The 12,669-nt window shown below is 35.1% G+C and overlaps 1 protein-coding gene and 1 pseudogene across 1 annotated transcript; both read right to left on the bottom strand.

Annotated features, from left to right (window-relative positions):
- Positions 1-2,217: 2,217 nt before the first annotated feature.
- LOC146932770 (polygalacturonase inhibitor 2-like) lies at positions 2,218-3,993 on the bottom strand (annotated as a pseudogene).
- A 5,072-nt stretch (positions 3,994-9,065) lies between these two features.
- LOC146932769 (polygalacturonase inhibitor 2-like) lies at positions 9,066-10,941 on the bottom strand. The gene has a single exon (XM_085704513.1). It carries the CDS (start codon positions 10,278-10,280, stop codon positions 9,255-9,257), a length of 1,026 nt encoding a protein of 341 aa, XP_085560639.1. The 5' UTR covers positions 10,281-10,941; the 3' UTR covers positions 9,066-9,254.
- Positions 10,942-12,669: the final 1,728 nt, after the last annotated feature.

Raw genomic sequence — 12,669 nt, 5'->3', positions numbered from 1 at the left:
TATATACTAACATATTATTTTGGTTAAGGGTTTTTATATCAATTACTAAATTTAGGTCTTTCTTTCCTCCAACTTTCTATTCCACTTTCTCTTATACCAAACAACCAAAACAATCCTCTTACTTTCTACTCTTTTTCTTTCCTTAGACAATCTTTCCTATCTCATTCTTTCCTTTCATTTTCTTTGTGCATCCAAACAAAGCCTAAAAGCTGGCGCGTGAGTGTATGTTTTATTGGAAAAAGAAGTCACATGTTCCACTAAAAGGGATCTTTGAATCTCAACCATTAAATTGGATCCAATGGACATAAATAACTCCTCTCATCCTCTCATTATAACACTCCTCATTTGATACACCCTCATATATATAGGGTTTTGCTAGAAGCCACTCATGAAGGTGTCTTTTAGCAATCCACACCTCAAGGTGTGATTTCTACTTTTTAGTTATAACTTTGCTAAAAGACACCTTCATAAAAATTAGTTGGTGTCTTTTAGCAAATGCTCATAGAATAACTTGCTAAAAGACACACACACACACACACGCGCGCGCGCGTGCGTGTCTGATTTTTATTTTTCTTTATCATTGTAACAAACTAGATGAGTATATTTATACTTACTTTTTAATTGTCCCAATTATACCCTTAGACAACCTTTTCTATAATAAAGATCGTTGTTGGTGCCATTAAAAAAAAGAATTTAGATTATATTTTTTTGTTATATTGTTAGTGTCATCTATACTATATATGAAGAAAACAACCCCTTTAAGCTCTTTTGGGCTAGATTTTTCTTTCCCAAAATACCCTCAATTTTGAATACAAATAACACATGTAATAAATAAAGAAGAATAAATTTAAATATTAAAAAAGGTAACAAACACGATATGAAAATATATATATATATATATATCTAATTTTTTCCTTTATCATTTAAAAAGTGTAACAAACTAGATGAATATATTTATACTTACTTTTTCATTGTCCCAATTATACCCTTAAACAACATTTTCTATAATAAAGATCGTTGTTGGTGTCATTAAAAAAAGAATTTAAATTATATATTTTTTATATTGTTAGTGTCATTGAAATAAATAATCTTGATTAGTTTGGTTTATTATAACTTGAAAGTAACAAACATATATATTTTTAGTTTTAATTCAAATCAAAATTTCATAAAAAAAAAACCGTTAATAATTTTCAAACGTTAGTGAAATAAAAATAGCGGAAAGACGGGCACAGAAGTGCGCGTCTTTTCGCTGGTAATAAATAATATATACTTGGAGTAAAGGGACCATATTTTTGTATCAAACATGAATTGTTAAAATGCTTATGTATATATATATATTTTGTTAAAATACTTGGAGTTTGAAAAATTTAGTATTCTTTTTCTACTACACATGCAACCCTCCTAAAATGAAATTTCACACGCCCATTTACATAAGGGATTGTACATATGACATCTGTATAAGTAAGTCATACAACCGTTTTTTGTCATTGTGGAATTGAAAGGTTGAAAAAAATCTTGAAAGGTTGGCACTCAAAGTAAGCACACGATAAAACATTAAAAGGGTTCCTTAAAAAACATAAAACTGGAAAAGGGGTGCTCCGTTTCAGTTTTTTATAACAACTTTTATAGTGGAAGGAAGAATGATGAGAGAAATGATATTGCAAGAATTACCTTTGTACAATTACAAAGTGTAACCTAGACATATGAAATAAAAGGCAATATTTTGTAACATGCAATAACAATGCATGTCAATTAATATGTAATGGAAATACATAAGAGATGTAAGAGGACGAAACTGAAAAGAGGTGACCAAAAATAGAGGGCAAAATCATATCGACTATCGTATATCGATACGTGGCAATTTTCTTCTGCATATATAAGCGCATATAAAATCATCAACGAATGCGGTATAAATATTTAATGGTGTTTTAAATATAAAATGAAAAATATTTAACAAAAACACTACATTAATGTTGATATTTTGAAAACAGTCATGAATTTTCAAAATTTTATCATATCGACTTTCTCATATATATATACGCAAAAAATTGTTTATACAAATATGAGCATATAAAATCTACAAGCATATTAAACACATAATATATGAGGCACAAGGATCAGTAATTTATAATCCAAAATTACATCGAAACACTGCACTTCTCTTATACGGATTTAAACTTAAACCGCCATTTTTATTTAAAACTAAATAAAACAGGTCACATGGTTTTGTCATATTCAATTCAAGTCTTGCAAGGTGGAAGAGTAGAGCCACACAAACACTTATTATGAGCATAACAAGACTTATCAAAGCTTTGCAGTTTTCCACCTACTGGAATCTCCCCACACAAATTATTATTGCTCACATTAAACTCCTTCAAAAGCTTCAGCTTCGTAAATCCCTTGGGTAGCATACCGTATATTTTATTGTTACTCAAATCCAACGCCTCCAAATTCTTGGACAGCCCAACTTTCCCAATATCAAAAGACAACAAGTTCCTATCCAACCATATCACCAGAGTTTCTTTCTTGGATCCGAAAAACACAGAAGCATCACCCTCCAACTTGTTCCGTGACAAGTGCACAAACGCCAAGTTCAGCTTTGCTAGAGACGCCGGAATCTTCCCGGAGAGGCGGTTTCGCGAAAGAGACATCGATGAAAAGGATTTTGGGAATGAGCCGTAGGACTCCGGTATTGTACCTGTGAGTTGGTTGCGGTCAAAAGTTATTTCGGTAAGGTAAGGGAGAGAGGAGAGTGTAGCGGGGAGGGGACCAGTTAGTTTCTTGTTGTAGAAGTCGATACCTGAGAGGGTGTTTGGTATCTCGCCAGAGATGTTGGTATGGCGGAGGGCGAGGTACTGAAGTTTCTTGAGTTTGAAGATGGACGGTGGGATAGTGCCAACGAGGTTGGGGATGCGGGAGAAGTCGAACCTGAGAAGGATGAGCACACTCCTAAGTCTCAAGTCAATACCACTGGGCCAACCCAAGTGGGTTTGTATCATTTCAATATTATTTTGTTATTTTATGATCTCTAACAATTGGTAAATAATATCTATATTAAATATTATTTTCACCACGCACACGCGTGCGTACGTGCTTGAGCGTGCGCGCGCGCACAAACACATATATTAAAAAGGTCGCCCACTAACATAGTTGATTATAGCGAAAGAGGATATACTCTCACGATGTGACAAACCAAATTTTGATTTCTGCCTGACAAAATACTCATATTTATTTATTGTCTAACATACATCGTATAGAATTACTTTCAATTGAGGGAACTTATGAATTGTTTTCGTTAATTTTGTCTTATTCTCTCTAAACGCACTTAAGAGGCCTTTATTTAAATCTCGCTTTAGGCCTAAAAATACATTGGGTCGATCCTGCCCGGAGAGGTGGTTTTCCGACATAGACAATAACGTAAGGGATTTTGAGAACGAGACGTAGGATTCTGGTATTGCTCCGGTGAGTTGGTTTTGGTCGAAGTAGATTCCGGCGCTGTTAGGGAGAGACGACAGTGTGGCAGGGAGGGAACCAGTTAGTTTGTTGCCCATTAAGTCGATGCTTGATAGGGTTTTGATATGTGAAAGAGTGTTTGGTATCTCGTCGGAGATGTTAGTGGTGTGGATGCCGAGGTTTATGAGTTTGGTGAGTTTGGAGATGGAGGGTGGGATAGGGCCGACGAGGTTGGGAGGTCTTGCAGATAAAGGGGGTAAAGGAAAGGGAGGTTGGTAATGGAGGGTGGGAAGGGGACAGGTTTAGGGAGGTCAAGGTCGTAGAGAAAAAGGGTGTCGACGCGTTGGTTTTGTGTACCTGACTCTGAGCCGCATGCGACACCTTCCCATGCTCTGAAGATACAATAGTCAATTGTTAGATCCCATGAAGAGAGTTTTGTTGGGTTGCAATTTGGAGTAAGGCTCTTTTGTCAACAGGGTGGCAATTTTCTGTATGTGAAGGAATAAAGAGATGTGTGGTAAGGGTTAGGAGGAGTAACATGCATGAGGGGAAACTTTAGGACCGGCCCATAGTCGTCGAGGTTGGGCTAGACCGTTGGGCCTCCAAATTTTTGGGGCCCATAATATTTTTTTTTTGTACATATAACGCAAAAAAACATATTATACAGTATCAAAGTTAGTTATTTTCAAATAATTTGTAGTATTCTAGCGTAACGCAGAAAAAAATTATATTGTTTGTAGTGTTTGTTTTATAATGGTTCCAATTATAAGATTAAAATTGGGCCTTTGATTTGTCTAAGACGGCCCTGCGAAGTTCATGCTTGATGATATTATCTTGTGAGGAATGCTAGCAACACTTTCTTTTGAGCACTCTCTCTAACACTCACTTTTTTATTGGGTGAAATCAATGTTTGTCCAACCACTTTATGTGGGTTCCATTTCCAAAGTGTAGGTCATACATTGATTTCATTCAATAAAATAGTGAATATTAAAGAAAATGCTCAAAAGAGAGTGTTACTAGCATTTTTCATTATCTTGTTGTTCTTGTTCATTTCAGATGTTTGTTGCTGGGATATATATATATGGGGGCTGCTAAGTTACACCCACATAAAAACACTAAGGTGCAAGTTAGCAATCTACACTCAATTATATTTTACTAAAAAACCAATTGACACTATTTTAAGTTAAGTCACTTGAATTTAAAGGGTACTTTTGTCAATTTAACCATGTCTTTCAAAACAAAACAAATCAAATCATAACCGTTTTTTTTTAATAGGCTTAATTGCACTTTTGACCCCCTAACTTTCCAAAAGTTGCGGTTATGGCCCCCTAACTAATTTAAATACAAAACAGCCCCCTAAGTATTGATTCTTTGGCAGTTTTGGCCCCCTGGTCCATTTTTGACTTGGTCGTTGATGACGTGGCACCCAGACCCCTTATGTTTGGTGCCACGTGGATATTATTTATTTTTATTTTTTTTAAAAGCTTGCTGGCATTTTTAAATTGGGGAAGAAATTAAAAAAAAAAATTAGTTTCTTCTTCTTCTCACGTTCCCTTCTTCTCCCACAACCACCAATCTTCCTCTCCCTTCTCCTTACTGACAACCTCCACCCTTCTGCCGTCATCATCGTTGCTACCCCTTTTTCCTCTCCCTTCTCCTCACCGACCACCTCCACCCTTATCACCACTCTTCCTTCCATCGTCATCTGATCCGCCGCCGTAATAAGCCTCCACCCTTATCACCTCTTTTTCTTCGATTTGGAACTGCAAGGATGGGTCCGACTTGAACTGAGCCAGACTTACTTGTTCTTTCTCCCTCCACTTCGATTTCGCCTTGCTCACCTTCTTAATGTTGGATTCAGTTCTGGACTCCGTTCTTTCTTCTTCCTTCACCGATTTGTCTTCATTTCTTTAATTTTCAAGGTTGTTTGATGTTGTATAGATCGGCTTATGAATCAGTTACAGCTTCCTCTCCTTTCTTCTCTTCTGTTAGATTCGGTTACAAGCTTGTGTTTGCGAGTTCATATCTAGTGACTCGGTTTGTATTGAACAGATTGAAAACGTGTGTGTGTTATGAACAACTTTGTAATGTCAGATGTATGCTCATTGTGAGCACCGAGTTTGTGATGAAGGTTGAGGTTTGGTACTGGTTGTATTTGAATGTTCTTGCTGGAAGAATGTTCTTGAGAAATTGATGATAATTTTTTGGAGTGTAGATCTTTGGATTTGCTGATTTTGGTTTGGTCTTCTGTTTATGAGGTTTGAAGATTCATGATGTTCTTTTGGTTTTTTGGAAGAAAAAGTGTTTTTGATCCATATTTTGAGGCTGCCGCAAATTCATGATGTCCTTTTTTAATTTTCCATTTTTTTTTTAATTTCTCCAATTTCAAAATGCCAACAAGCTTTTAAAAAAAATAAAAAATAAAAAATATCCACATGGCACCAAACATATGGGGTCTGGGTGCCACGTCATCAACGACCAAGTCAAAAATGGACCAGGGGCCAAAACTGCCGTAGAATCAATACTTAGGGGGCTGTTTTGTATTTAAATTAGTTAGTGGGCCATAACCGCAACTTTTGGAAAGATAGGGGGTCAAAAGTGCAATTAAGCCTTTTTAATAATGTTGGAACCCCATTGGTTTTTTTGTTTTGTTTTACTTTTGTGAACATCTCTCCTATTCCCGTGTTTCTGTGACCGTTTATTTTTGAGTAAATCGAATTTTTTAGTATTTTTGTGAAGCAATTAGGGATTGCAGAGATTAAATCAATTTCAGATTTTATGGCTGGCAGGAGTTGAGAAGGGTGCTAAACAGTGAAATATAAATAGAAAATCAAAGTGTTTTTTTCCATAAAAAACAAATAATAATAATAATAATAATGAAAACCAACCAGTTGCTTTGAGGATGTATGCCAGGGTCTCACAAATCACAACTGTTTCAAGCGTGAAAACAGGAGACAGTTATGTGTCAGCACAACTTACAGACTGCAATACACAAACTGAAAAAATATATAAACGATTTGGTTCACGGATTTATTCCATAGAGTCATCGAATTATTTTTTTTTTTTGACAGAAAGAAACTTATAGCTTTTCATTATTAATCAAAGTAGAAATACAATGTGGGATGTTAAGATGAACATGGAGATTAGCATTGTATAGTGCTTCCTTAGCTAAACTATGAGCAGCAAGAGTCATCGCATTATGTCTATACATTTAAATTTCACTACATTGTGAAAAGTAAAGTGGACCAATTAGTACTACTAACAGGTACTTGACAATAAATATAATCTAAATTAAAGACACTCAATGCTATTTGGTTTGCAAGTATATGGATACTATGGAAAGGCCGTAACGATGAGATTTTCAGAAGCAAAGCGGTATGATCTACACGGAAAGAATGGCATCTAAACGACAAGGAAAAAAGAACTTTGATAACAACAATATGCAAGAATGAAGTTTTGATCCATTAGCAAACTTTAACAAATATATCCAAATAGGTGTCATATATCCTCATTCATAACCAACTTAATCTTCCTTGTCAAAAACCATAAAACATTTATACAAACAATTCACCCATTAATCATTTGTGCTAGTGCCTTGATAATGTGTTCAAGTTTATTACTCTGGCTTACTGTACGTGATTCAAGGAACAAAGTTCATAAGCGATAAAATGGTTGCTTTCATGTGAAGGTTCGAAATAAATCTCATACATTCCTCTTTTTATTATCTCCAAGCTAATGGACGAGCGATACCGCAACAAGTTGAAGATAACTTCCGATGCTATCGGTTCGTAACTTTGATCGGTATAAATTTAAATTTAAAAATTTGGGGGGCTTGTGAGTATTTTAGAGACCTAATCAACAGTACAATTTGGATAGAGCAATGCTATTGATCCTGATTGGAAATATAGCAAATTTATCAAGAAAGATTGTAACCTTTAGATATGGCCTATACACAATACATGGGTGACCGGCAAAAAAAGAGTTGGAGAAGGGTATTATAGTTTAATTTGTACGGTCATGATGTTTTCGTGATTATTTTTCTCTGGATAACTAGCATTTCCCATTTGAATACTAACTAGTAACTTCCTACAAGACGACACTTGGCGCGCTTTCATTAAAAGATTAAGTTCAAATGCTTCAAAAAGAAATCTTCGTAAGTTTCTTGTTCTTAGGAGAAAGTAGTTTGGTAATCAAGAATTTTATTGTGGCTTAAATAAATCCAATACACCTTGACATCCAACGTTAATTGAAACTTAATAACACTTGAGTTAAACTATTTCATTACTAATCTATATCTAGAACTAGAACATCAACTATGTTCACATAGTTCACATATGGTGCACTTTCCACTAAAACAACTATTTGATGAACACCTCATCCATTTATTTTACACTTTGATAGGCTTTACTTTTCCACCTTCTTTCCTTGTTTTGTTCATCAGAGGGAGTGAAGATGCGTCATATCCGAGTTATAAAATGGATGGTAAAGTGTTCATCAAACATCATCATATTATTTTCAGAATAATGTTTGATGAACATCCAACCACTTCATTTTATACCTCATATAGAACCACATTCCACTTCATTTTACACCTCATATAGGACTCACATTCAGATCCTCCAAAAATAAAACAAGATGTGTCCACCAAACAATGCTTTAGTTTTAATCAATAATAGTTGACTTTTTTTTTTTACGTTAAAAGACAATTTTATTAATGAAAGTCTGGCAATAAATCAAATGCCGAGACTGCAGAAATACAAGGCGGAGTTTCTTCAATCCATATGCAATCTAAATTCATAAGAGCATATTTCGCTAAATAATGAGCAGATTGGTTGGCTTCATGCCTAACATGCGAAAAATTTAAACTACGAAAACTACCCTTAAAACTAATACAATCTGGAATAATTGATCCAACATAGTTTGGAGATTGTTGGTGAGCATTCAACGCTAAAACCACATTAGAAGCATCTGATTCTGCTATAAGATTCAGTAAAGACATGTCTTTTGCAAATTTCAAACCCTTCAGCATAGCTAAAGCTTCTGCAACCTCTGAATCTGGTGATGAAAAGACTTGCCAACAACTAACACCAACGGCAACACCTTCATTATCTTTCACCTCAGCACCAATACCCCACTTATAATAGTTGACTTTTAAATACAAGCCAATTGCCTTTTTGACAAAACAAGTCAAATTGCTTTTGGTTACATTTCTATTCTCATTGAATTGCATTACTGTCTTATGTAACGACTTTTATTTTCTCTTATTCTTTTTTCTTTCATTATTGTTATTGATTATCAAAAGTTGCTATCTTTTTTTATCATCTAATCTAGTATCTAAAAATCTATCTCTAAGGATAAGTAAGTCAGATGTTTGTAGGATATATATATATATATATATATATATATATATATATATATATATATATATATATATATTATGTCATATTCCTGCCAATTGAATTAACATAGACTCAAAAGTCGCTATCTAACACATAGTATATTTCTTTAAAAAAGACACGTAGTATATTTTTCCAATATATTTATTATTTGGAAAATGTTTTTGTGTACACCCCATTGAAAATGAGATGCATACACCTAGAGAACAAGGAAAATTAAATAATGTGATAGATTGATTATTTGATGGAAATAGAATGATAAAAACAAAATAGAGTATTTGAATGGGTATGAAAAAGTGGTGTTCAAAATTCAAATTTCAAAGTGGTGGATTGAAATTTAGGAAGGCCTGCATCGTTATTTAAAACTTATAATAGGAGTATATAACTTTGTGGGATCCATTGAATTCAAGTCTTGCATGCGGGAAGAGGAGAACCACACAAGCACTTGTTATGCTCATAACTAGTCTCATAAAACCCTACCAAGCTACCACCTTGTGGAATTTGACCACACAATTTATTGTAGCCTACATAGAAAAAATTCAGCAACCTCAGCTCCGTTAGTCCCTCCGGTAGTGTACCATAGATTTTATTGTTCCTCAAATCCAACTTACCCAAATTCTTCGGCAACTCAACTTTCCCAAAATCAAAAGCAAACGAATTCATCGCCAACACTATATCAGAAGTCTGCTTCGTTGAGCCAAAGAACATTGAAGCATCACCCTTAAACGCGTTCCGTGACAAGTCCAAAATCTCCAAGTTCAGCTTCGCCAGAGACGCTGGAATCTTCCCGGAGAGACGGTTTCGCGACAGATCCAACCCTACAAAAGATTTCGGGAATGAGCCGTATGACTTCGGTATTGCTCCGGTTAGCTGGTTTCTATAGAAGAAGATTCCAGCGAGGTTAGGGAGAGTTGAGAGTGATGCGGGGAGGGGACCAGTGAGTTTGTTGTCGTTGATGTCTATGCTTACTAGGGTTTTGATCTCTGAGAGAGTGTTAGGTATCTCACCGGAGATGTTGGTTTGGATGATGGAGATGGAATTGAGTTTGGTGAGGTTGGATATGGAGGGAGGGATAGTTCCGACGAGGTTGGGTGTGTTCATGAGAGTGAGGTATAAGAGGAAAGGGAGGTTGAATATGGAAGGTGGAATTGGAACAGGGTGAGGGAGGTCGAGGTCCTGGAGATTAAGGTTGTCGACACGGTAGGTCTGTTTGTCGCAAAAAACACCATACCATGTTCCGTTGCAGCAGTCGGTAGTTGAATCCCATGAAGAGAGTTTGGTTGGGTTGCCAAATTGTTTTTTTATTTGAAAGAGGGATTTCTTGTCATGTGGATTGCATTGTTCTGAGAGTGAAGGAATGAAAAGATGTGTGGTTAGGAATAGGAGGAGAAGTAATATGCATGAGGGAAACTTCATGGTTGATGATATCATGTCAATGTGTTTCAATAGCTTGTTGCTGGGACTGGGATATTTATAGGCTTGTATGTTTTAGTAGCTATGAGGATAAGAGCTTGCGTTACTGAATATCTTTTGTGACAGCTAGTATATTTTAATGTCAAACATTTCAATGCTTACAGTCAACTCACACGTTAATATGGTACAAGGTTGATGTTATTGTCAACATAATTAATGGGTAGAGGTAGCTATGCTTGATGGACTCAATGGAACCACACAAATATCTCCCATCCGAGTTTGGATTATAAGGGAAACAATATCCTAGCTTAGGTTGATTTTAGTTGTCACGTTATCATTTTTCCAATGTTGCATCGCATATATTTGGCTGGATTCCTAGAAGGGAATACCAATATTGTTGCTTTTGTTTGTTATCTATTACTACCTCCGTCCCGGTATAATTGACCTACTTTGGTTTTTCACACAGATTAAGAAAAGTGTATAAATAAAGGGGAAAGTGGAATATATTGTATTGGGAATGATAAAAGTAGTATTATTTAGTGTTATATTGTATTGGGAATGATGAAAGTTGTATTGAAAATTGAAACGAGTCAGTTTTTTTGGGACACTTTTTTTTAGAAAATGGGTCAGTTATTCCGGGACGGAGGGAGTATATGTGATTCAAATCCTTGTTATTTTGCCTAATTAACTTACTTTATGGTCATAAAGCATACTTAACTCTTTTAAGAGTAATACATAAAATTAGGCTTGTGGGGTCCACAAATCCTAGCTCAACATACAATAAAAAAAAAAAATCTTAGCTCAACTGACAAAAATTACGAATTTGTTAGACCGGGGGCTCGAACTCATAGCTCCTCCACTTATGTATGTCTTAATTTGCTTTTAGTTTGCTTGCATCTACTTTTGTGCGATAAGGAAAATACCTACGGTGATGACATATTTCGTTATCTTGTTTGGAATTATAATTTGAATCACCTTGCACCCTTAGATATTAAGAGCATATACATCCATGACACCCTATTGAACTGTATAAATAAACCCCACTTAATATTCTATTTTATTTTATACTTTCTAATTATATTATGAGAGTTTTATTTAAGCATCGTTCCAAGCAACCGTAACCTAAGTGTTTTTGGGTGAGATTTTTTCATATCACTCTAATTGTGATAAATTAATTAATTATGCGATTGAGACCATTAGCAATATATTTGTATTGTGAAATCATTGTCAAGATTTTTAATATATGTTCAAAATTGGTGGTTATGTGATTGTTAGTGCATGTAACTTTCCAAAAATCATTTGTTAATCATGGTGGCTCCTTAACATTCAACAATGATGGAAAACAAGACTATTGATGTTTGAGTTGCTAATGGAGACAACCCACTTGTTTATGTTATAAATCTATTAAAAGCATGCATTAAAAATCCTAATTGTAAGAAGTTTAAGAGAATGCCTTCTAAAATTCCATAAAGTCAATAATTTCTTGTCAAAATAGTGTTTTAAAATCTCAATCAAATACACCCCTAATTCTTTAATGCGACAGGCATTTTCCCTGACTTCCTGCATCAGCAAGTAACAAGTCCAAATTGGATCCCATCTTCTTTGGAGCCATGGAATCTACATATGAGAAATGCAAAAATGTTTCAGTAATCCACATATTTAATTTGAAAAGTTAAAGAGAACTGCAACACTCACCAAAATAGCTTTTTAGATGGGATCGATTACCCCGACAACTCATGATCTCCTTAAAACTCAATGTATCAAAGCCCAAAGGAGTAGAAAAACTCAATAACAAGCTGAGTTATTATATGCAGCACTCAGAGAAACCTTGGATTCATACAAACTGAACAAGGAACGATTTGGATGACCACTCAGAGAGCACAAAGTGACTAGGCTTCTGACCTTCAACTGATGGAAAGTAAAGAAAAATGTTGTTATGCAAGGCATTTTACAACGTGCACAAAGAAACTCAAAACACTTAACAATGTAGTTGCGATGAAGTTGAAGTTGAGTAGGAGGAAAACTTAGCCAACAAAGCACCTCACACTCAAATTTAATGAGGGTTAGGCAGATCATGACTTTTCAAACAAGCATTTATACAACTATGTGAATTTCAAGACATTGTTTCCTCTTCACCAAAACAGAAGTGATCAACACTGGTACATGGAAGAAAATGGAAGTCTTTCAACCCATAAAGATCCCGTATGGTAGGAAGACTGACAATAAAGATTTGATCGACATGTCAATATACAAATAATTAGCTTTCATGATATTATCATCTACCCATGAATAACCTATTAAATCCTTTTCTAAATTTTTTTGGTTCGGTCTGAATAATTTGACACAAGGACCAGACCCTAAGTCGTAAATGTCTATCGATGAAAAGGATAAAACATCCGTCCAATGT

This window comes from Medicago sativa, chromosome 4 (assembly GCF_051527215.1).
Source record: "Medicago sativa cultivar Bolivia chromosome 4, Bolivia_mono, whole genome shotgun sequence".
Taxonomy (NCBI): Eukaryota; Viridiplantae; Streptophyta; class Magnoliopsida; order Fabales; family Fabaceae; genus Medicago; species Medicago sativa.
The sequence above is the reverse complement of the archived record's forward strand: the minus strand, read 5'-3'. Positions and strand labels throughout refer to the sequence as shown.

What these genes read in the sequence shown, in the direction of transcription:
- LOC146932769 (XM_085704513.1), bottom strand. Translation starts at nt 10,280, where the DNA reads ATGATATCATCAACCATGAAGTTTCCCTCATGCATATTACTTCTCCTC.